This window comes from Argiope bruennichi, chromosome 2 (genome assembly GCF_947563725.1).
Source record: "Argiope bruennichi chromosome 2, qqArgBrue1.1, whole genome shotgun sequence".
NCBI lineage: Eukaryota > Metazoa > Arthropoda > Arachnida > Araneae > Araneidae > Argiope > Argiope bruennichi.
The window spans coordinates 107,025,798-107,053,191 of record NC_079152.1 but is presented as its reverse complement, the minus strand read 5'-3'; the positions used below and the strand labels follow the sequence as shown (position 1 = coordinate 107,053,191).

General features: G+C 27.2%; 1 protein-coding gene across 1 annotated transcript in view; it reads left to right on the top strand.

Moving 5' to 3' along the window:
* Positions 1-26,646, top strand: part of LOC129962274 (murinoglobulin-1-like) — a 60,554-nt gene extending 33,908 nt beyond the window's left edge. The window contains exons 20-34 of the mRNA XM_056076020.1: positions 1,195-1,354; positions 3,537-3,765; positions 5,031-5,270; positions 6,649-6,700; positions 9,203-9,295; positions 11,043-11,219; positions 12,314-12,552; positions 14,062-14,299; positions 15,851-16,023; positions 17,461-17,670; positions 19,142-19,257; positions 21,233-21,323; positions 23,432-23,506; positions 23,843-23,945; positions 25,780-26,646. Coding sequence (XP_055931995.1) covers positions 1,195-1,354; positions 3,537-3,765; positions 5,031-5,270; positions 6,649-6,700; positions 9,203-9,295; positions 11,043-11,219; positions 12,314-12,552; positions 14,062-14,299; positions 15,851-16,023; positions 17,461-17,670; positions 19,142-19,257; positions 21,233-21,323; positions 23,432-23,506; positions 23,843-23,945; positions 25,780-25,817 — 2,234 coding nt within the window. The 3' untranslated portion in view covers positions 25,818-26,646. The remainder of the gene's footprint in view (positions 1-1,194; positions 1,355-3,536; positions 3,766-5,030; positions 5,271-6,648; positions 6,701-9,202; positions 9,296-11,042; positions 11,220-12,313; positions 12,553-14,061; positions 14,300-15,850; positions 16,024-17,460; positions 17,671-19,141; positions 19,258-21,232; positions 21,324-23,431; positions 23,507-23,842; positions 23,946-25,779) is intronic.
* Positions 26,647-27,394: the final 748 nt, after the last annotated feature.

Here is a 27,394-nt window from a genome sequence, read left to right as displayed (position 1 = left end):
AGGAAGCTGTGGAGCTCCGAAAACTGACAAAAAATATAGCTCTAAAAATTATATTGATTTGCAATTAGTTTTATATAGCATTTATCTGTATTCTGTACAATACTAATAAATTATACAGAAAGAAAGAAATCATAATTATGGATACTCTTTAATATTTATAATTATGGCGGTATTTCAATCCCTTGACATAATTACAAATGGACTCTATTAACATTAATTATCGTGAATAATGATATTTACGAATGTATTGAATTTTTATAACGTAAATAAGTGTTGTTTTTACTACGCAGTGTCACTGATTCCTTCCCCAAACTGATATTGCAGAAAAAATGAAAGAGGTAAAAGGAAAGAGATAAAGAGTACTCTTTGAAAGCGCACTTATCTCTATTGAGCGCATCGCTGTTAGATTATTGAAAAAAGTTCATGAGAAATCATTTCCTGCCTATAAGAATTTTTTTTTAAATTAAATTAAATTTTGACGTTTCTTTTCCTTTTTCAATACACATAAATATTTTTCAAAATTCGTATTTCCAATCGTATCTATCTGAAGCTAATCAGGAGCAATCTACACTTAGGAATTGGAATATCATGCCATATAATAACAGCAATGCAGATATTATTTACATCGGTAAATAAGATTTTTATATTTTAGGGTATACGAAAAAAATCTAAAGAGGGACTTATATAAACAGATAATATTCCAGTTGTTCAACAAAATAATGAAACAAAATGAATTAGAGGAATGAAATTGAAATTATCCGAATAATAAAACTGAAAATATGTATCAAATTTTAGGCGAAATCTACCTGTTTTCTTCTGCATGAGCAGGATAACTTGGTAATTAGAAAAAAAAAAGAAGTAGAATTGATATCTTCATCAAAATTAAAGATTCTGATGACATTTTATTCCAAGCTAACTAAAGGAAATTCACTTGTGTTTTTCTACTTGGTACGAAGAATCTAGAAAAAAATGTACAATACTGGGGAAGTTAAATTTATTATAAAAAAAACAAAAGATGATTTTTTTTTTGTCAAATTATTTTCGTAAATACTTTTTAAAGACTTTTAAGAAGTCTGGAAAAATGATAACTGTAATTTGCTGAATTGCTCTTGTTAAAATACCTCCTAAATAGATTCAAACAAATATATTTAGATATGACATTTTGGCATTATTCTAAAATTCATTTAATTTCAGATGCAAAAATTTCCAGAGTCATTGTACCTCAAGGGGCATTTGGTCCAGGCGGTGCGCCTGGGGGTCCTGGTGGACCCATTGGTCCAGGTGCAACACAATCTGCCGTTGAAGTGAGAAACTATTTTCCAGAGACTTGGTTATTCGAATTGCAGATGACAGGGTAACTGATAATGAAAGTTCAATTAAATATTTCAGTTCTTTGCATATGTATTTGTAAAGATTTGCACATGCATGTTTCGTTTTTATTGCACTATCATAATATATGTTGTGTAGTATAACAGCGAATTTAATAGGTTTTCATTAATAGTATAAGGGCTGCCCAAATGAAAAGTGGACACTTGGGTTTGCGTCAGAATGACTGCATCTACAGCAGCACTACCGGACAGGATATAAAGGGTGATAGGAGGTATACACTGTAAACAACGTTCATCAGTGAAAGTTGTTCGTATTACTGGAAATGATCGAAAGTAAAGTCATTCTATACATGGATACGTCCATAACGGGAAAACACGCGATAGTAAAGTTTTTGATTCTTTGATTACCGGAGAAGACCACTCGTGATTGATTTCTTACCCCAAGGGAACACTATCAATTCAACACAATGTTACAGTTCTCTGAAAAAAGTACGGATAGCAATCAAAAGCAAACGACCAGGCCTTCTGACAGAAATGATCTTCTCCATGACAATGTCCGCCCACACCTTTCGCGGGAAACCCAGACAGCCTTAAAAATATTCTATTGGAAAGTGTTGGAACACCCGCCCGTACAGTTCTGATTTGTCACCCTTTGATTTCAGCATCTTCGCGTCCCTTAAAAAAGTATTACAGAGAGCAGTTTTCATTCTGAGGGTGAAGTGAAGGAAGCTATGCAAGATTTCCTCAAGAATCAACCGCCATCTTTCTAGAGAAAATGCATAAACTTACTACTTAAACGATGGGACATGTGTTAAAACGCCCAAGACAATTCTTTTTGATTTTCAATAAGAGTATTTTTTTCATTCAACTTGTCCACTTTCCATTTGAACAACCTTTATATGATAAAACTGACCCCAGTACAGTATTGTGAAAATTATGAGTCTAAAATCATCGTTATTATTATTCTCTATGGTAAATTAAGGAAACTTCTAATAGCAATAGTCTCGCAGCTCTTGGCGTATTTACATGCGTGTATCATTTTAATCTGCCTATCATAATATGTGTTTTATAGTTTAAAAGCAGATTTAAAAGGTTTTCATTAATTTACACTTATAATAAAGCACAATGTGTGTGTGTGTGTGCTTGCATGCGTGCATGTTGGCGCTCTACAGACCAGGCCATTCTACCTACAGCTACCAAATTTGACACGTGTACACACACACCTTTGAAGCCTAGAATGTGAGCTTTGGAGCGTTTTTTTTTAAATTTTTAATGAGAATTTTAATTAATTAAAAAAATAAGCGGAATTTTGGTGTTTTTCCACTATAACTTCCGCAAATATTAACGCACAAAAATGATTTTTACATCAAATTAAAGCTAAAAATAGCATTCTTTTCAATGATATCAATACTTTAACCTATAAATTAAGTTTCGATTTTTAATGAATTTTTAAATGAATATTTTTACCTTATTTTTCAATAATATATTTCGCAAAAAATAAAAATAAAATTTAATTTGTACTAGCACATCAATGTGAAAAAATTAGCTTTTATCAACGATTGTCATCACATTAACAAAAGCTCAAATTAAAAAAAATCAATTATTATTACAAATTAAATATATGAAAATGTAATTTTCAGCTCATGCAAAATATATCAAAAATAATTAAAGTTTGCGATAATAATGTACATTTTACATTACAAAAATGTAAATTTATAAATTGTATGAACTTTTAAATTACCAAGCATAAATTTGAAAATTTCATTTAAACTTGTGTTCAGAATTACAAACATTTAAAATTGTGTGTGTTTGTGTGTGTGCGTGCGTGCGTACGTGTGTTAGCTAGTCCTTCTGAATATGTGAAGGAAATTTGATATAAGATTCTTATTAAGATTATAGATACATTTCAAATCTACGATAAACAGTGTTAAAGCAAAAGCTACTATTCTCCACAATATGAATATTTTTTTTCTTTGCAATGACAAGATAGGTTCCTTCGCGGATTATTTCATATTTTAATGCGGACGGACGTTGCAATTCACATTGAATGTTTTATGTAACATTATTAAACATTATTATGCAGAAATAAACAAAAAAAGATTGAGATGTGAACACTCCAGAATTTTTCTGATCCTAATTATATAAACTATTCTTTCCATTTTGTAAAACAATTTTTTACTAAAAAAATACTCTTACAATATTTTTTAGCCCAGACGGAACTTATAGCGGCGAAGACAATATTCCACATACCATAACGGAATGGGATGGAAGCGCAGTGTGCATCAATTCCAAAGATGGTATTGGATTATCCGACATGACCTCTATCAAGGCCTTCCAAGCCTTCTTTATATCCTATACTCTTCCTATAAGCGTCGTTAGAGGAGAAGAGTTTGTAGTTGTAGTATCTGTCTTCAACTATGCTGATGCTGCTTTGCCAGTAAGGTGGACTTCTTGAAATTAGAAACTTTATTGTTCTTTATTCATTCATTTGTTTGCTTGATATTTTCAATCATAATATTTTGAAACTGAAGCGTCATAATCTTCATAGTGTCATAAAAGCCATAATATTTACTTATATTTAAAAAAAAAAAACTTTGAAGTTTTCAAACCACCTAACTTCTCTGAAGGAGAGAAAAAAAATGTATGAAAAATGATATATGCTTGAAATATATATTCGTCGAATTAAAAAAAAAGAAACAATTTTATTTACAATTAAAATTGTAGAAGTTAATGTTACGTTTGGTTTAGAACCTCAATTAAACTGCTGTGTAATTTGTGCAAAAACAGAACTGTGTTTTAATCATTTATCAATGCAATTCTAAAAAAATAAATGAAATTTTTTTTCTATTAATTAATTTCAGATAATAATTTTTCTATTAATTAATTTCAGAATCCTTGCATAAAAACTCTTCGTCTGTCTGATCATTTGCATGTAAGCAAGATGATGTTTTAAATTAGAGAGATAAAGTTTTGCATTATATTTTGCCATCAACCTTGAGAAATGCATCAAATTTTGGACAAAATATACCAATGAGCCGTCTGTTAACGATCTATTTACTCGTGTATATATGTTTAAACAAAATAAAACTAAGGACGCAAACGTAAAGATTAAATTCGAATCTTTACACAAAAATTATTATCATGTGTGAACATGATGTTGTTTCGTTAGGGGGTTTTGAAGCCCGAAATCGCGTAGGCAATAAATAAAGCATAAATGGCAATTTTCATCATCATCCTTTAATCGCATATATTTTTTACCTGCCTTTACCAGTATTGCATTATTATTATGTATGCTTCTTTGAAAGTAGTTGCATTTTTAAAAGGATGACCTGCTTTTACCAGTATTGTTTTATATTTATATTAAATTTTTAATTTAATTGGTCAAAGAAATGACTTTATATATTTTTACATTATTATAGATGAAGTCAGATTCAAAGCACATTGCATTGCAGAAGTATATGAAAATAATGATTGAAAAGCAATGCAGCTGGCTCCGTTATGAAGTTTATAATAGCAATTGCTCTGATTTCTTGATGCTGAATTTGACACTTAACAGTTGATTTTATTTATGTCCCTATTGATTTTTAGAGTAAAATCTGCAATTAGCTAGTTTATACATTTCTGAAGTACAAGTTATTACATTTTTAATCCATATTGGTTTTATAATCCATGGTATAATAACATTGTGCATTCTTTCTCGAGATATCTGTCAACTTACAAGATCCACAAGGTTTTAAAGTCATCAGTGGCTTATCGGATAACGAAATTTGCATACAACAAAGTACAAGCGAAAGTCTTAAAATGAAATTGAAAGGTACAACTGTCGGATCCATTAATATTACTGTGGAAGCCAGTACAGCCTCTTCAAGTAAAGTTTGTGGAGATTCTCCAGTATATGGAGGTTATGCAAGAGATGCCATCACGCAGCCATTAGAAGTTGAGGTAAATTATTCTGTTGTATACTTTTTTGCTGAGGATTTTTAAAAATTATTATTGGAAGACATTCTTTTAATATGTGCCATAAATAAGGAAGCAATACAAAACTGATTCTATTTCAAATAAAACATTTTTTTTCACTTTATAAGTGATAGCGAAATATGTTTTCTACACGTATGTACATTTATATCTTAGATTTTCATTCTTTTTTTCAAAGTTGACCATTCAGTTTTTCTTTAATCTATACAAATGATATAATTAATTTCAATCAATTTCATTGCTATCAGTTTCTAAGAGTTATAAAGCATTGAATATTATCAAACACTGCAATAAGTATTTTAACGCTGTAGAATCATAGAATTAAAAAATATGAAATATTTTGCTAAACACCAATTACTGTCTTTAGTATTAATTATTTAGTATCTAATTATATATCTTACGAATGATATGTGATCAAAAGAATAATTATTTAAGTATACTCTGTCTTATTAACTGTCTGTCTCAACTAAGACGAAATACTACCACATAGTAATTGCTCCTATTGTGATACAATAAGTGTTTTGTCTTTATCATCTTAATTATATTTTTGAATGGTTAATACAAATAGTAGGTAAGATTTAATCTCTTATATTTTAAAAATTGAGCATAGCAGCAACATAATTAAAAATTGAATGAAGAAATACAAATTTATCTATAGATGAAAAGTAAGAATGTGTACTAAAAAATACAATATCTTCAATCTGAGGTGAATGCTTATAATTAACATTCATATGAATCAACGGCACGAAATCGTTACTAACTTTGAAATTAACCTTGATATATAAGCAAAAGTCACTTACAAATGGTAGTCCGATATATATATTCTTTTCTAATCCTCTTTTATTCTACACAATAATGTAATTTTTTTTCACAGTTATTTACTCGGATTTTATTTACTAGAGTGGAAAGAACTGTAACCAAATTTTTGAAATTAAAACGAATTCCATGTATCGAATATGTGACAATGGAAGGAATCTCTACTTGACTAATAACAATTAAATATCGTTATCTCAACAAATGATATTGTCTTGTCATCTAAATGAGACCACTTCTTCTTCAGTCTTAGCTTCGCTCTCACATAGCTAACCTTTGCCTTCTGAGAGCAAATTCAAACGTCCGTTATCTCAAGCTATATTTTCCTTACTATAAAATAATTTCCATTTAAAAGTTTTTTAATTCAACTCAAAAAGGACCTCTTAAGTTGATTCTAACTTTTGAAAATTTTATACGTTAATAACATTTTTTTTACTGATATATATAGAGGTAGCTGTCTATTATTTATTAATAATTTCATTAATTTATAATATTTTAATGCAATTTAAAATAAAATAAATAAACATTTCAGGCTGAAGGATTCCTTAATGAAAAAGTTGACAGTATATTGTTTTGTCCATCAGGTAATAATTCTCAATATTTATTATCTGTTATTCAATATTTTTTTTACTTTTAAAATGTTTGTAATATACTTATAAATTTCATTTAAACATTCAATATGATTAGCATATCCAATTATAAATTAATTCGAATTGGATTATCTTCTTAAAGTTACGAGCATTAGCTATACATTAATATAAGTATTGTCTGAAAAATATCTTGAAAGCCGAAATTATTATTTTTTTTGCATAATGAATGAACATAAAGTTTAGGATTATTAAAGAGATTCTACTTGTTTTGTTAAAAAATGGTTTTCATTTCAAAACTTCGAATAAAGTAAATGAAAATTTGAAAACGAAGAATTTAAAAGGAAGTATACTGAGATATCAATACTTATTCCTGACGATAAATATATTTAAGCATATTTTATATAGGATAAAATATTAAAAATTTTATTTAATGTATTATAAAAAAATATTTTTATGTTGTACATATATTGGGAATACGTAACATATTTTAGATCGCAAATTCTTCAGGCTGTTATGTCGCTAGTTAACTCTTTATATAATACTAGCCGCCTTTGGCGACCAGCCGGTTCGCCAATCTTAATGTTCGTTAAAATTTTAATAATTAAATATTTTATGCAATTTCTACTTTAATAGCTTCTTCATCAAAATATTTTAAAACTTCAAATTTTGATTATCATATAATTCATTCATAATATTATAAAGGCCTTCAGTCATAACGTAATATGTATCTCTCTCATTTTCTGTTAGCACCCGTAGAATTTATGCTTTAAATTAAAGTGGAAAGAATTTATCTTCAATTAATATAATAATATTTTTTACTGAAACAAAGCATTTTTTTTATAATCTGATTACTGAAAATAGAGTCACTCAGCGTTTAAACTTTATGCGCACTAAAGAATATCTTTTTTAATTTATGTAATATCTCAAGAGTTGGTCAACAAAATTTTCTTAGATTCATTATGAGCAGATCGATTCATTAACAATGTTTAAATTTAAATGCATCAAACACTAAGAAAATAAAACGAATCGTTTAAAATAAACAGTTGAAAACAGGTTTTAAAAAAACTACTTAAAAAACGATGTACTTAAAACTATAAGCATATACAAAAAATATATAACTAACATAAATACAATTTACTTACAAAAGCCTACAACTAACCTAAAAATAATTTAAATCATCCGTTGGTAACGGTTGTCATGGCAACAATCAGAATGCGCATGCGTGAATTTTCTTCGCCGGTTACGTAATGCAAATACGTGATTTTTTCTACGCCAGTTGGGGTAACGCTATGCGGATTAGAAATTTTTAATTTCCTTTATTCTGTTTTATTTTAATTCAAAAGTACTTCAGAATGAATCTGAAACATGGATTAATTAACAATGTTTCATTTTAAATGCATCAAACATTAAGAAAATAAACAGAATCGATTGTAATAATCCGCCGAAAAATTTTAACCCTAGCCTCATTACTGTTGGGAGAAAAAAAAAACTGAAGCCTTTCTCGTTTGGCGATGGGAAAAATGGAAGATTTTTTTTGGCGGAAAAGTTGGCGGTGGGGAAAATGGAAGATTTTTTTGGCGGGAAAGTTAGTTTTTAATTAATAATTAAAATTCTAATTAAAAATTCGAAAAAAGGAACCCCAGGTGCAAATTCCCAACCTCCAAGGTATACATGTACCAAATTTGGTAGCTGTATGTCAAATGGTCTGGCCTGTAGAGCGCCAACACACACACACACACACACACACATTGAGCTTTATTATAAGTATAGATGAAACTAAAAGTGGAGTTTATCTAAACTTTTCGAGATTGTTACACATCCCATTTCTCTCTGTTTTTTAATTAGAAATGCATAAATCTTTTTTAATAATTTAGGTTACTTATCATGGAGGCTTAATATTATTTGAATATTAGAGAGTCTGATGAAATCCAAATTCAGCACATTTTGAATTAGAAATTTGATTGAGAAACACAGAAAGAGCTAGACGCCCTACAGATCATATCTAAGGCTCTCACAAAATTTTGAATTAAATTTAAAATAATTATTTAGTATCTTCTATGAAAGGTCAAAATTAAATATATTTTTTTTATTATAAAATACTATAAAGATAGTTGAAATTTATTCATATACTCATAAAATTTGTAATATAATTTATTTGGTAAAAAAGAATATAGGTAATAAAAATAATAGAATTAAACAAAAGCAAAACAAAAAAAAATATAATAGCTAGCTTATATTTCCAAGTTAGTGGAAGCTGGCCAAGCAATAACTATAAAATAGTGTAAATATTACATATCAAAAGATGTCATAATTAATCGTCATAACTTTTCACATAAAAATTTAAAATTTTAATTTCACCCAAAAATTTTATCAAATTAATATTATATTTAAATCTGTCATATTATTCCATCAGCATACATAATTATAAATTGTTGAAAAGTTGAAGGAAAGAAGTGCTATTCATAAACTGTCATAAAAAGATTTATATTCTTACAGATGAGGAAAATCAAATGTTTTCGAAGACTGACGATTTAGATTTGCCGGATGATGCTGTACCAGACTCAGCAAGAGCACTTGTTGATGTTAGCGGTAAGTTTCTCATTTTCTCTGTTATCCGAAAATGCAGTTTTGACAATCGAAATAGAAGATACCGGGAGACCCAAAAATGACTGATGGATTTTAAAAATAAATTTTTAAAAAGGATGGATGGATTTTTATAAAAATTAATTGTTTGCAGCCTTACGCTTTGGAAATCAGTAAATTTTTTCTCATCTTACTGGAAATTTAGTTACATTGCCACATACAGATGACGCTATAGTAATCTGAAATAGGTGTAGTTAAAACGAAGTACTAAAGACTATCATACTATAATTCTTATTAAGCTGATAGTATGTTCTGGATTGCAATATCGCTGTGTCAAAATGTTTTTTTCCCTTGGAACATTGGATATTTCTTATTTTGGAGTTCCGTCATCTGGAACACAATTTTGTGCCAGCCTCCTTATTCGCCAAACTTCACGTCATGCGACTTTTTTCTTTGGAAGTATCTGAAAGACCTGGTATACTATCAAATTTCACAAACAGTTGCAGAAATAAAATAACACATCTGTACTGAATACGAGTCAATTCCAACTTTCATGATTGTACAGATATCTGAAAATGGTAGTCCTAGACACAGTCTTGTTGTTGTTGCTCTGAAAATTTGTTATTAAATTTTTTGCAATATTCTTTGCAACATTTTCAGATTTTTCTTTTTCTATTTTGTAGTGCCATCTGTGGGTGATAAAAATAACTAAATTTTCTATTTAATTGAATATCTCTGATTGTTTCACCAAGCGCATATTTCTATGCATTCCGTCTTTTTTCATATTGGTTTTCAAGATATATCTATCATTTTTGAGACAACCGGTGTCTTTAAATGGGCTGTTACTCTCAAAACAAAAAATATTTTAATTTATAAAAAAATTCTCAAAATGTCTTTTGTAAGATAAATACTAAGAATAAAATAAAACTTATAACACGAAGCGTAGCTTTAAAATTTAACTTTAGTTTTATAGCCCGTTATGTGTTATAAAAACAGATATTAATAAAATGTTATAAAAATATATTTTTTCCAGCTTAATGCTTTATTATATGTTAATGAAAATTATACTTTTGGTCTTTACATGGCCATTACATGTGCACGTTTTTGATGACAAATATGTATATTTTTAAAAACAATAACTTATGTTCTTAAAGAAAAAATGCTGCCTGAATTGTTATATTTTCAAGAATAATGCAAAAGCCACTTTATTATAATCTAAATAAAGAGTCTCTAATATTATCGCCTTACATAAAATAACTAATATATTCTTAGTATATAAATTAATACAACAATTTAAAATAATTCATTCACCTCCTTTTGCTTTAAAAGGAAATAGTTTATGATTCCATTCATGTATATCACAACAATTTATTTATTTATCTAAAATTAATAATGTAAAAAAATTATTTAAGAATTTTAATAGCTACTATAACATTATAAGGTCAACATAAAAGTTATTAAGTTCAACTACTATTTTATAATTTTATAAAGCTCATTAATAGGATTTATGGTCAAACATTTCTTTCTGTATTATAGATCTAGCAACAGACAGTAATTTTACTGAATTTTTATTTAATATAACAGTTTTCTTATTTAAAGTTGAAAAGTGAAACAGAAAAATTATATGTTTGTAAAAAAAAAAAGATTTTTTCTTTACTTTAGAATTTATATCATATTTCGCCATTATTGAAGTTCAAAGTTCATATATAATATTGATTAGTTTTATCTGAATTATTATAAATTTATTTCATAGGGAACATCATGGGCCCTGCTATACAAAATTTGAACAATCTTGTCTCCCTCCCAACTGGATGTGGCGAACAGAATATGGTAAAATTCACTCCAAACTATCTCGTGCTGGATTATCTAACAGATATCGGGAAATTGACGGACAGCATCAAATCCAGTGCTATTAAAAATCTCAACCTAGGTATGTAATCCATTTTAATATTGACTCTACAAACTAATAATTAATAATTATCGTACTGTTAATTTTCTCAATAAATACTTATGTTAATTTAACAATGTAAATCAACAATATTAACAATGTAGAATCAATCAACATCAGATTTCAGAACTAAACATTGATTTTTAAGAAATAGCATTCAGGGAGAAAACTACTACGGCTTATCATTTTCACTCGTCTGATAAAGTGTAGTAAGAAATATATATATAATAGTAATTTTACAAGTGTCTATTAAGGACAGTAATTCTTCCAAATAATCTATTATGGACAATAATTCCCCCAAATAATTCTTCTAATAAGTATTTTTGAGAATTATTAGCAAATATCAGTTCTTTCGCTAAGATGATTGCATTTATATCAGGTTTATTATTATCACCCATTATTCAGATTTTATAGTCAAAATAATGCAATTTTATTTTGTTTTATTAAAATTTATTATTGTGATTTCTCTTCGATACAGAGATAGAAATTCCAAAATAAGTTATATTTTTTATAAAAAAAATTAGATTAAGCTAAATAGCAATTTAGGAAATCGAAACAGAAGAATAAATGAAAAATAAATCAAAATTAAAGGTCTTGATCTTTTCAAAAGTATTGGACCTCTTCCTTTTAAAACTTCAATTTATTATATAACTATTATTGGCATCAGTATTCAGATTTTCGATTAAAAGCATCTGCAATGCTTAAAATGCATTTTAAACTGGCAGGTTTTATTGTGGTGATATTTATTATAAACTTCTGAAATGTTTCATTTTTATCATATAATAAAACCAGACTCCAAAACATTCCGTTATCGTAATATTTTGATATATTATTATTAATCTGGTATGTAAAGAAAAAAGGACAAAAAAGAAGAAAATCAAAGATGAAAAAATAAAAACATATGAAAATTAAAAATTTGATGCTGCTAATAACAGTTGTTTTAATTTAAACAAATAAAAATCAGAACTTTAAAATACAATTTATATTAAATGAAACTTTATAACGTTGGGGAAATATAAAAAAAAGTATTATTAATTAATATGGAAATTTATTCAAGAGTTTAAACATATGTTTAGGTTATCAAAGGGAATTGACCTTTCAACGTTATGATGGATCCTTCAGTGCTTTTGGGAACAGCGATAAAGAAGGCAGCATGTTCTTGACGGCTTTCGTCCTTCGTTCTTTCTACCAAGCAAAGAGATACATCACCATTGATGACAGAATATTCAATGATACACAAAACTGGATAACATCCAGACAACAAATAGATGGTTGTTTTCCAAATGTTGGACAAATTATTGACTCTGGTATACAAGTAAGTTATGCAAACGGATTATCTGTGTTAAATTCAATTTTTAAACTTAAAGTGAGATACTTTTATTATTAAATACTTAAGTTTCTAAAATATTTTAAGTCTTTAGTAGAGATACTTTTAAATTTATATCTAAGGGCGTCGAGATTGAAAGTATCCGAAAGTTATGGGTTATTATTAGATTTGTTATTTTTTTCTTCTTTGTGGATCCATCCTTAGGGTTAAAAGAGCTATTTAAATAGTAAGAATTTCTCATCAAGTTTTAATATTAATAAATTTTGAAATGAGCACTTTTTGCAACGCAGCAAATGTTTAAATGGTAATCAAGTTCTCTCCAAGTGCTTCGTTGCATATCAGACGTTATTCGACGGACTGCTTCAATGAAATTTTTCTGCAAATCAACTACAAATACAAAGCCACAATATAGTCATTCAGCCATAAAATAGTCTAAAGGTGTCAGATCTGGAGATCTGGTACCCTCAGAACTAGGTACTCTCTTCCACTCCAACTTCCATGAAATGCCAAGCATCATTGGCCCATTTTTATTGGCACAACGTGCGAAAAGTGTGGGTTTATTCTGTATGGTGGAAAACATCATTATTCCATCGTAAGAACAGAATTTCTTGCTCCAGCAGGATGCTATTCCGTCACACTATCAAGGAAATACTATCGCCTTTTTTTAATATGGCATTTCCTGGAAGTTGGTATGGAAGAAGAAGGCAAATTACCTGGTAGTCAAGCTCTCTGGATTTGACTCTACTAGAATTGTTTTTAATTTATTAAATTATTTATGAATAAACAAAAAATAATACAATGGATGAGTTGAAGAAATGTATCATCTATGAATTTCTCTAATATTGTCTCACATACTCACTTACCGAAAAATTAATTATTGTTTAGATATGTGTTTACTACAAGAAAGGCATGCATCGAAATCTATTGATATGAAAAACTTCCTGAGATATTCTTCCTATTAAATTTTTTCTTCTTCTTCTTAATTTTAATCCGCAATTCCATAACAATAATCCAGATCTTTTGAATATTTTAAGTCCAGACACAAGTTTTATATAACACTGGGCAAACAAAGAATTTCTAAATAAAATTATGTATTTAATAAATTTGGTTTTAAGGATCTTAATTCCCAAATATTTTTTTAAAAAATAATTTGATTGACAAGAGAGAAAATTACTAACGTTGAAGTTAATAATTTATATAGTTAGAAAATATATTCCAAAGTAAATTTTCAGCTACTCTTAAACTAAATATATTACATGAAATAGCCATCATATTTTAACATCGCATTATGCTTTTTATCAGAATGCAAAGCTTTATTCGACGGAGAATTTAAATATAGAATTGGTTTTATTGTCTAATTTTTACGTAAAGTAAAAGTAAGTTATAAGAAAATATTTCCTGGTACTTTTATGTTTCCACGCTCAATTTCAAATATAAGATGAGTGATCTTGAGGATATCAAATATCTTTTGAAGTATTACATAAGTTTCAATTCTAGGGAGGATTAGAAACCGACAAAAAGAATGGAACTATAACAGCCTACGTTCTTGCCTCTCTTCTGATTTCTAACTACAGGAATGAAACTGTCATTAGAAACGCCATGTCTTGTCTCAGTAGCAATCCTCCTACGACTCCATATGAAACTTTTTTGTATACTTACGCAGAAGCTCTCGGTGGTCAGAAGAAAGCTGCGAAAAAATTGCTTAATGACATTAAACCTTTTGCTGATAAAAATGGTAAAAGTGACAGTTTCTTATGATATTTTCCACCTTTAATATGTTAAATTACAGCTTTTAGAATATGTTTCTGTTAAATCAGAAAATTATTACTCTTAAATTACCAATCAATTTCAAATCTAATCTCAAAAATATATTTCAGTTTTGTAATGTAAAGTTATCCTATGTTTGTAACGCATTTGAAGAGGTCACTGTGAGAACTATATTATAATAATAAATGGTCAATATGATAAATCAATTAATCGTTTTTGCCACTTTTTATTAATGAGTTATTTTATAAGTACATTTCTGTCACAATGGATGTGATTAATCAGTTATAACAATAATCGATCATACAATAAATTTATTACCCCTGCCTCTTCAATTCATATTAATAAGGTTTTTTTCTTTTTTTTATAAAAAACTTTTCTTTTTTGGTTAATGGGATTAAACGCATATAACAGTTATCGATCAATGGAATAAATAGATTAATCACTTTATCGGTTATTATAAATAAGATGGTTTATAAAAGTTTTCTATTTGGATTGATGTTATTAATCTATCATATTAATAATCGCTTTAATCAGATTAACCAAATTATTTTTGAAATTTTTCAGAAACAAAAATAGAAATATGTACAGAAGTTTCCAGCTGTAGATATGTTTTTAGGATTTTACTACCGTTTCAGAAATTCCAGATTATTTTTTTACCAAAATCTCAACTATAGTACACTTGAAAAATATTATATAAATATATTTAATTAACCTTAAAAGTTTGTTTTATGCTAATATATATATATATATATTATTTTGACAAAGAAGCAAATTGCGATTTTATATTTTTGATCATATGCATAAATGAGTGGATTCTGATGAAGTTTAATCTGTATGTAGTTTAAAACCAATTAAAATGCTTTCTCCATTTTATCATGGCTGAAAATTAAAACGTCCATATTCATTGACTTTTTGTTGCATTAAAATGGCACGTTAATCTAGCGAATTAATTATAATCTTTACATTAAGTAAGAAGTAGAATGTTACTAAATCAGAATTGAATCGAAGCCGGTCAGATATTTATGGGATGATAAGCAAATGTCTTATTATTTACCATTTGGCCTTGTTTCAAACGAAGTTCCTTAGAAAATTCAGTTCACAGAGTCACGTTTTGCAATTTTTAATCTAAAAATCATTAAGGGAATCACTATTTTGAAATCTATTTGATTTAGGCCTTAAACACGTTTCTTATTTTAAGCCGAAAAATGTTTTTAATACTGCTAAAATTAAATGTCAATTAATTTCCTAATTATAAACATTTAATAATTGTTTATCAACTAGTTATAAATATAATTATTTTTCTAGCTAATTTGAGTCATCGTGATGAACAGAATTTTTGAACTATTTATAATTACATTTAAAAATAATTTGTGAATTAAATATTGCAAAAAATATTTATAACCATACTACATAATAATATAACAAGAAATTCATTAATTGAAACACAATTAATCTAAAAAAATTGAATTTTATTATCATTAATCTTACATTAACTGCTGCTATTTTTATTGCTTTTAAGGTGGTCTAGTAAGTTACCATAATCCTAATGGATCAAAACCTCTTGATGTTGAGACAAATGCATATGCTGTTCTGGCTAACCTTCAGCTGGGTAACAGCAAGTCTACTGTTCTTCCTATTGTCCGTTATTTATCAACAAATCTGAATCCTTCAGGTGGATTCTATTCAACACAGGTATAATTTGAAAATCTCCATGTTTTGAAATTAAAGCAATTTTTTGTTAAGGTCATTAATTTCTATAGCTTATTGTAAATCATCGTAGTAACCGATAAATGCTATAATTTCACTCGTAATATTAAAAAGAATTTCGATAAAACCTTTTGGGCTTGGCGAAGAGTGAAAATTCTTTACTCACCTTGAAATTTGTAAATATTTATTCTACAATGATTATCACAACAATGTATTATCTTTACAAACGACTAATACTTTTATTCTTATAGATTACTTGCTTATATTTGAAAAATCATGTCTCTAAGATACAGCTCTTAACACGTTTTGAAGCGACACTTTGTTATAAATATTCTGAAACAAGGAATTAGAAATCTGTTTATGAGTTATGCAGTGGTTATCCAAAGATATTCAAATAATTTTCTTTCCATTTTAGATATTGGGACTTCGGAGATTGAAAAAATATATGCTGTTCAAAGTCCGTTTAAAATACACCTAATAAGTTGTGTTCGATAAAAATAAAAATAATCGACATTGTTTCTATTATATTATTCTAGTCAAATACTGAAATGAACATGGCCTCCTATGGATGAAGTTGGGGAAAAAATTCCGAAACAACCCACCATATCACATAAATATAATCCCGATCCTCGTTTATGACTTAAGAAATGAGTTAGTCTCTTCACGGATTCTTATACAATTTAAAAACAAATGAAATTCTAATAATAAAGTTATATCTTCTGAAAAATTGGATAATTTGAACTCATTTATATGATTGATTTCCAATCTTGACGGATTGTTAATGAATCAAAAGCTACAGCGCATAAATTTAGGACAAAAGAATATTGCAGGAATTATTCCTGCGCAAATATATTACATAAAAATTATGTTTAATCCTCCAACTGGCAGTTCCTGAGTGAAAGCAAATGGGAATAGGGAACGATGTTATGTTTTAATCCTTTTCTTACTTTTTCAATAACAACTGCCTTTTTAAATGTGCAATTTATAAAAAAAAAGTTTTCGGGGCACGAAAAGCACCTTCCGTTCTCAAAAACATCTATATTCTTTCTTCCAAACCTACTGCTCTCTTGATACATTGATAGATGCGGATTATAAATTAAACTATGTTATGGTTCATCCTCTGATTTCCGATGTCAATATGTTTAACTTTCAGTATTACACCTTTTCATGTATATAAGGAATGGTCTCATTTCAAAACAATTAATAACATTATATAGTTATAAACATTGGATCTAAAAGACAAATTAAAGGTTAAACTAATCAAGATTAGTTATGTAAAAATTCATCAATTTATTTCTAATTTTTCAAACCGTTTTTTAATAATAATTATTATTTTAAATCATTTTTCTTGCTATTATTCAGCTTGCTAAATATCATTTTTTAAAGAAATTTGTTAGAAATCTTGCTTTTTTATTGTTACAGGACACATGTGTTGGCTTAGATGCTTTAAGCAAATTTGCAAAGATTGTCTACAAAGATCCAGTAGATATTACTGTTTCTATTAGTGGTGGCCTAAACGAACAGGTTAAAATCTCAGAAGACAACAAACTCTTGGTGCAAAGAAACAAGATTTCTCAAATACCAAGTGAACTGAAAATACAAGCAACCGGGTCGGGCTGTGGACTTCTTCAAGTAAATAGATGAACTTTCCAAAAGTATTCGTATAAATTTATAATATAATTTTTTTTAAAAAAATTAAGGAATCTGTAATTTTTAAAAATTTTACCAGAGTGTAATAATATCTGATTTTGAGCAATATAACAGGAAAAAAAATCATTTTACACTGTTTCATAACTTGATAAACATTTTAATGCGTTCTTAAATATTATCGAGAATTTTAACTTGATAATAATTGAAAAGTAGTTGAGAAGGTCATGGTGTAAACATTTAACAATATTTAACATTTGCTATAATAAACATTTTCAACCTCACCATTTACATTAAAAATCATTCAGAAAACTTATTTTAGTAGCATTTTATATTAATTCTTGTATAAATTGCGTTTAATAGAGACTTCGTACTTAAAACATTAGCTCAAGATTCATTCAGGATATATATAGAAGAAAGCGGATCAAAATTGAACCGATATTTTTACTACAAAATAGTTTAGAGGAATAAAATACTTGAATTAAATTTATTGAACAGGCTTAATAATTCAAATTAATTATACAGCTTAAATGTGATTCAAATAGAAATTGGAGGATAAGACGTTTATTGACTAAAACAAATGTGCTGAACAATATATGCCTGTTAAAAAAAAAAACGATAAACTTTCTAAAGAATCTAAAATTTAACTATTCTTCAGAAGGAATGAAAGCAAATGCTTAATATGGCACAATCTATTCATAACAATATCACTTCTGACAGCAAACTCTTTAAGAACAGATGATTAAGTACCTCCAGCAGCTGTGGCATCAGCAAAATTTCTTTGCTGCGAGCATATTTTAAGATGCCAAGGAAAAAACTTGTTCCATCCTTGCAACAAAAAAAGCGAGATACAAATTATGAGTTGGAACGTTTTTAAGCTGTTTCGGGGATTAGTATGAGTGTTTAAATTGATATAACAGATTACATAATAAATATTGTGCTATATATGAATGATTGCATATTATTACATAAGTGCTATTTATAAATAATAATTGCAATGGAATATAAAACAATGTGCTAAAATTAACATTCATGGCCGAGCTTCAGCTAGCAGTTTTATTTTTGATCCTCCAGAGAAAGTGTTTTCTTGCATTCATCTACCTTTCAATGCATATTTCACAAATACAATGATACATATTTAATTAGTGCCAACACACAATTTCTATCACATATTTCTAAACTTGAAATTTTAATCTTCTTTTAAAGGAATGTATATCTCTTCTCTTTTATATAAAAAATTTTCTTTTAAGAATTTTCATTCTTTATGTTTTCATATTTTCCTCTTCTTTCATTTATTTTTTCTGAATACGTATTCCTTCGGTTAACTAACTCACTCATCTTAATTTAAATTTACTTTTTTAAGTTCCTTGTTCTAAATTTTAACAAATTAAGTAATGACTATCAATATATCATTTTACCAGTGTCGTCGTTTATATAAATTTTATCTTTTGTCTAGACTTCACTACGATACAACACACTTTCTCCACCAGATAAGAACTTGTTCAATCTTAAAATATTAGGAGAATGTACAAGTTCGGATTGCAAGCAGAGGAGAATTTCTGGTGCAGTAAGGTAAATATTCTTTATTATAATTTGATTCAAACAATTAATAATAAAGGAGAAGAAACTTAGAAGAAATATGCACTCTTAACCAATTAATAACTCTATCATTCCATTGATTGTGATCGGAATGTTTTAAAATACCAATAGCTTTACCCTATTGGAAAGATTTAACCCGTTTCTTTTCATCAAAAACTTACTTTTCAAGAAAATTTTTTCCTAGATTTATTTATTAACTGGTAGATTCTATTATATTGGTCTCCAAGGAGATCGCAATTATAATCTTCGTCATGGCCATCAAGAAGCAATGATATAACTTTTTGGGATTACATTTTATTGGAAATATAAAAAAAAAGTCATTTTCCCTTCACTGACAAATTAATAAATAGAATAACTTTAGTCATCCAACTGTAATACCGATTTTACTCTTAAGAGAGTTTATGCATTTAGGATAGGATAGCGAATAGCTATCGTCAGTTTTCTCATCCAGTAAAACAGAATATTTAAGAACTTTTTTATATTTCTAATGCTGCAATGTTAGGTTTGAAATACATGGCTAATAAAAAAAAATACTATCCTTTCAAATATTATCCAGTTCAATGTGGCCTTCAGTGTTTGAACATTCTCTCGCAATTAAGCTACATTTTTCTGTACTTTTATTTAATTTGCTTCATGCTTTTAAAGATAGAATTTTGTAATTGATTTTTTATTCATTTTCTGTAGTGATATGTTTTAAAAAAATTATATTTGTATGTTCCCGATTGAAATGCATTTTTTTAATATTAAGAGATTACTATTTAAAAATTGGCCAATTAACTTAATGAAAAATTTCCTTACGGACTACGCCACATGTTAGTGAAGCTCGAGAAAATTTTAAATGAAAGATTACTTAGAATTTGTAAAAATACAGTAAAAATTAATAGTTGAAAGTAATTGAATTTCTACTACTTAGTATAGTAATAAAAATAGTTTTTAAAAACTTTTTTTTTAATTCTCATAGTATAATAGGTTTTTAAAATAGTGTTCAAATTATTAAAATTGAGTAAATACATATTTTGTAATATCTTAACCAAATTTTTAAAAAGCTTAATAAGTACGTTAAAATATAATTATCATGTAAAGTAATCATAATTACATGAAAAGTAATTTTATCATGTAATTAGTTTTGAAGTAAGTGCATGATAAAAGCAGCAAATAATTTTCTTAAGGTGATATTTCATATTCTTTTATATATTTCCCCTTCCGTAAATATACAAATTTTCTAAAACTGTGTAAAATGAAAAGCATCTGTAATAATTGATAGAATTTTTTCTCTTTTAATGAAATATAAAAATAATTAAAAATGATTAATCATTAAAAAAAATTTTTAAGATACCTAAGCTATAAAAATTTATTTTATATTTAAGACATATTCACATAAATCACAATAAAAAATGAAATTAGTAAATTTTATAGATTATATAGCTAGATATAAATCATTTTTGTTTTTATTTTTACTTGTTTTTTTTTTTAAATTTAAAATGTAAAAGCAGGCTCTAATACTTAGAAAAGAATATATTTTCATTTCAACAGAATTTTGCTAATATGTATATGAACGTGACAAAAAAATACAGATTAGGATGGAAAAATTCAGAGAAAGCGTTCGAAAAAATTTAAATGTTTATTTTCTTTCTAAAGGTATAAAAAGGATTTCTAAAGATTCAAAAAATTTCTGAATTTGATCAAGATTAAGTGTTTAAATAAAATTAAAGCAATTATGAAAAATATCTGCGAAGTTTCTAAAAATGTTTATACATCTCAATGACATGAAAAATTTGGTTAATTTTAATTGCTTTTGCAGGGAAGAAGCCTTGAAGAATAAAGAAATATAACATATTATTTTAAATGTTTTATAATTCAAATATAGAAAATGCCAAATATTTGTAAAAAATTTGGATCAGAAGTTAGATTGAAAGATTTCAAAGATAATTAACTTTTATTCATTTAGTTACTCTCCGAAAGGAAAGAAGGCTGGAATGAGTGTCGTCCAGATAAAAATGGTTACTGGAACAGTTGCAGTAAAGGACAGTCTTAATCAGGTAAAAAAAATGTACAACAATATTCATTAAAATATTTGCCTTATGAAGTAAAAGTAAGTTTCGAGTTAGATTTTTAGTTTTATTCATAAACAAAATATTTGACAGGCCAATTGTTTATTCCTAAAATATCAAAAGGAAATGAGGAGAAAAGAATCACACAAAAAATTTCAAAATGTTTCATATTTTTTAACTAATTAAATTTTTAAGCGATATTAACCGCTTTGAAAATCCAGAAAAATGTTATTTACTGCGGTTGGTTTATTTTTTAACCGTTATTGAATAGTAAAAACATATCTACGACTCTTAAGATTTTCGCATCTCATTGGGGAGAAGATGTTTACACTTAAAGATGAAACGTTACCAACAAACCAAAGTATCTCAAGGTTAAATACGAAATTAAATTGTATTTAATGCTTTGACAGCTTTCTTAATGAATTTCTGCTTACTATCATATCAAAAGCTTTTCATATCCTTCACTGATGAAACTTCAGTTGCATACAAGGATGATTTTTTTATTTAACTATAAAAAGAACATATAGGTTTAATAAAGATGTAAATGTATTTATTATGATAAAGAACATTTTAGAAATATATTATTTTCTAAGTACCATCTTCGGAATATCAGGTTTTAAGCCTTTGAAGCGCACAAGCATAAATTTTCTTAATTTTTAGAAATTATGTAATTAATTTACATGTTTAGGGTATAAGGAAAAAGAAAATACCTTTAAAAAATGTATAGCTGACTTCACTACGAGGGGGGGGGGGGTCACTGGAGTACCACCGCTCACCTACGACATATTCTTCTTATGACTAAAAAATTACTTTTTAATTCGTTTTGTAAGAAAATTATTCATTATTAATTTATGGAAATACTAAAACATACAATATTATCAATGAAAACTGCTTATACAATCTTACAACATGAAAAAGAAATTATAAATGAAAAATAATTAATTTTAATAACAAGTAATCCTCAAACAAAGCTAACAGTGGCAGGTTTTTTACTTGGCATTTAGACTTTAAATACAACCAACACTGTATTCAAGTTATTAAAAAACATAATATTTAAATTAACCATTTGAAAATTAAGTAAATTATACTATATTAGAAAATATATTTAACATCCCCATAATATGGTCGCTTTCTAATGCATGAAGAACGCAACTGAAAAGTGAAAATTTCAATCATCCTATTCGTATAAACCTTACTCTAATGTAAATAAATTCCTCACCCACAAAACTTCCAAATATTATCAGCCATTTGACTAAGAGAATCAGGGGAAGGAAAACAGATCGGTTTCGCTAACACGCTTCAAGTGGTAAAGAATCTAATGTCGTAAGTGCGCGGTGGTATGTCTCTGAAACCACCTAAAAAGAGCTCAAGTATAAAGAACTTTACTTTCGCGATTTGTTTTGAAAAAAAAAATGTAATGTTGTAGACAGATTTCATACAACAAATTTATGAAGGCATTTTGAATTTGTTTATTTTTTGCTTGATGAAAAAAATTAAACTTAAAATATTGAGAGAAAGCATTAAAAATTCGCTTTTTTTATACGTAAGAGGGTATAAACTCGTGTACTGACATCTACAGGCAATTATTAAAGTTAGAACATTATTTTATAGACTTTGGTTTCGATCAGAAACCACCGCGCATTTAGAAATAATTTTTAGAAAGTGGTGGTTTCACTGTGATACTACCGCGCGTCAAAGGGTTTAAAGACAAAAACATTTTAGAAATATTTTTGCTATAATTTAGTAAAAGAGGAAGGATATATAATTAATTGCCATATAGTCCATGAATTGATTTGATTTGTGATTGCCTAATTGCCAGGGTACCAGTTATTCCAATTTTAGAAAAACAGTAAAAGATATAAATTTTTCGCAACAAACAACGGGTGTTTCTGAAGTTTGCTCTCCATTTTGTAAAAATTAGGATTTAAAGCTCATATTAGATGCGAAAAAAAATTAAGTTTCGTCTCTTACTTATATTCTTGTAACCTTAAAGTGTTGCATGTTAAACAACATAAGAAGTGGTTTGAGGCTTCAAGTAATGACATCTTTAGTGTATATTGTTTTTATATTTTAATACTTCTGAAAATTTATTACAGCTCACTTCTGATCCGAACAATGAAATCTTAAGGACTGATGTTGATGGTAATCAAGTTAACATTTACTTCACAGAAGTAAGTAAAAACTTTATATATAATTTTGCTTTGATCCATAGACCTTGAACGGTATTTGAATGCTGAATAATCAGAAATTTCTCTAGTATCATTCTTCTTTTTTTTTCTTTAAATCCTACTTTTCACTTTTCAAATTCTTAAAATTCTACGTTTTACAAGTAAAATTAATTCGAAGCATTATATTTAAAAAAGGAAAATATAATTAAAAAATAATTAATGATTTGAAATGCAATAGTCTATCAATTTTGATGTTGTACAGTTAAAATAATTCCCTATCCTAATTATAAACATATTTTTAATTCAATTTCTTCTAAGAAAGTCTACATTTTTTTTCAGATATCTAATGATGCTCAACAATTTGCTTTCGACGTAGAAGAGATAGTTGAAGTGGAAAATCCTCAGCCTGGAACAGCTAAAGTTTTTGACTACTATGCCCCAGGTAAAATCGAACTCATATTAAAAGCCGGAAATAAAATGAAAATACAGAGTGATTCTAAACTGCTCCGAAAACCTTTATGGATAAGACAGATATAACAAAACAAGTTAATTTCTCATAGAGATACACTAGTGAAAAGATAAATGTTTTATTAGAACGAATTGCTTGTCTTGAATCAGTTTTAGGCATTAGTTATTTGAATCAAAGAAATTTGAATGAATTTCAAAATAGAATCATTCATATATCGCGTACATAATTTAATTAATGCAAATGGGTGCATAACAGTAATTTTTTACCATTTAAAATATCCAACTTCCTACCAGGAACTATTTTCGAGTTTGTATGGAAAATTGCACCGTGTGTATATTAATTTCATCTAAACATATTCTGTAACACAATTCACATCTCAGTTAACAGTAGTTTTCTCAGAAATATCTTTTATTCGTTTCGTTATATTCATCAATTATTACTTGACTTCCCAAATGATGTTCCCGTTTATGTGTTTCATTCTAAAATCTGTTTATTTATTTATTTTTGATACAACGTCGCTTACTAAAAGTTTGTTGGAGTCCTTTCTAACCACTTGTTCAATTGTTTCGATACAACTTATACCAAAAATTGTTTCTATTTATACTAGCCCGTAACAACAAATTGTGCAACACTATTATTTCACTAATTATTTTAATATATTCTTTACATTCTCTGTACAGCATTTGCTCAAATTTTAGGCAATAGTGATGTGATAACTTCACAATATTTTGTGACATTCAGAATATCCAACAACATTGTGAAAATATTACTTAAAATCTTTTATTAATAGGTTAGGTCGTTTAAGAGTTTATTTAGAAATGGTCAAACTAATCTAAATGGTCAACTAACAGTAAACAAACTTACTGTGTCACACATCATCCAGTATAAGCTAGAATACCGATAATCATATAACGTTTATGTGAATTTTTATACTCGTAATTTTCTTACGAGATATAAAATTCAAATAATAATTTACATTTTTCATTTTCATACCAAATTTGAAAAATAATAAATATCGTTTAAATGTTATGCTTTTTTTATGAAATTAAGTAGAATAATACAAAATCACAAGAAATCTTTTATTTAGCGAATATTATTTAAGGAAAACAAGTTTTATATTACTGAAAATAAATATGCTTTTTAATTGCAAGTCATAATATTACTTTAAAATAGCTCTAAATAAAGCTGAAATAAAAAAAAATTTTAAAAATTGCTTAACAATAAACAAATGATTGTGAAAAGTTTTTACTATCGGTTTCTTATCGGCAGATATTAATTCATGGAGCCTCCAGACATCATTTTTCAAAAGAAATGTTTGAATAATTAAATTTAAAATGAATGAAATTTTAATAAAATGTTATATTTAATAATGAAATATTAATTAATAATATGTTATTTTAATGAAATTTTAATAAAATTTCAGCTGATGATGAAATTTAAAAGAAATATTTCGAAACAGTGACAACCATTCTAATAATAACAAATCTAATTCAATTTGCAATTAGATTAAGTAGGCAGAAGCTACTTAAAAAGAAAGAAGGTTAAAGAACAAAAAACTACGATTTTACAGAAATCGAAATTTCAGAAATAATAAATTCTTTATGTATATATACTGTAAATAATTCAGGGACATTACGCCAACTCGTTTACAGAAAATAGCGAATTCCAATTAAAACTGTAACTCTTACTTCTTCACTACTGAATGGTTAACAATTCTGATGAAAAAATAAATATCTAGAAAGTTTTAGATAAAGAGTTTGCTGAAAAAATGTAAATTACTGATAACTTTTTATTTGTTTTCTTTCAGAAAAATCGGCATCTACGACGTATTCTTATGGAAACTAGAAGTTATCGAACAACGAATCGAACTTTAATGTTTAAAATGATTTATAGATCTTTGTTTTAATTATACATTCAGCATTTCCCTTTGTGAATATTTAGTGAAATTAATTCTTACAATAAAATAAAAACTGCATTTCGGAGAATATACTTTAATGCACAACGTGCGGCCATTTTATTGTAATCGAAAACCTTGTCAGTTCTTGGTATGAGCTCAACATACCAAGATTATGCTTGTTTTCCAGACAAAAATTTAAATTGGGGAGATGTATATGTCCTTAGTGAAAAGCCTCTCTAAATTAAAGAAAGATATTCTTTTGAATTAGAGTTGACTCTTAAACTATAACCAGAAATCTTAATAACAATGTGAAACATACATTGTAATATTTGAATATCTGCTTGAAGATGTTCGTTGAGGGTTGCTGACATCTTCAACAATTTGAGTGATAGATAGTGATTTCACGTGATCTATGTATGATTCAAAGATTCTTTTAATTACAATGTTTTGCCTAAAACGACAATTGCAAAAGACATTATCTACTTCATATTTCTTCTGGAAATATCATTAGATAGATAATGATACAGTTATATTTGTGCTCCTCTATCGGCAAGAATATTGAAGAAATCTGCTTTTACCATCAAATCGCTTACAAAATGATCTTATTAAAATTTAAAAAATCAAAATTATTCTTCTTTAGTAATGCTTATATAATGAAGAATAGCATCCATTATCATGCAATTTGAGTATTTCTATTAATAAAGAAAATATGAATCGCTATTTTTGTTCTGTTTATGATTGCTAAAATGGCCACACTGTGTAAATTTAATGTGCAAAGAAAATAAATTCTGATTTTATTATAAGTGTGCTGTTGTTATTTTTTATTTTATCGGGACGTGGGAAATTTTGATTATATGCATGGATAAAATGGAAGCAAAATATTTTGCTCAGAACATGACATTTAAAAAATATCTTATTATTTAATGGTTTTATTGTGCATCTCTTATGTTCTTTATGAACTATAAAAGTACTCTCAGTCATACGATTTGTCAAAATTATTCAAATGTGATTAATTTGAAGGAACTTAATTAACAACATCTACAATAACAAATAAATTTTTAAGTTTAAACCATATAATTTTTGAAATTAAATCATAATCAATAAAAAATGCTAATTATCCTGAAACATTCTATAAAAATTATTTCTCAACTAAATTTTAAAATAAGAATGATATTTTGAATGAGCAAAATACTCTTTTAAAGATATGCCTACCTAAATTTTATATCATAAGCAGTATAAAATTTTGAATTGAACCTTATGTTGTCCATAAAATATTGCACATTAAAATACGAAGTTACAGGATCATAATTTCCTTATGTTCTAGAAATTAATTAAATTCTTTAAAATTCCAAATTCTCGTCATTAAAAAGAAAGCTAGGTTTTCGTATTGCAACTATATATATTAACTTTAAGAGGGAGTTTTCAATTTAGGACAGGAACTTTCACCGTTTAAACAGAAGTATTTAAATATACGAAATATTTTTCATAAAATTGAAATTTGAAATATTTTTAAGATCGCTGTCAC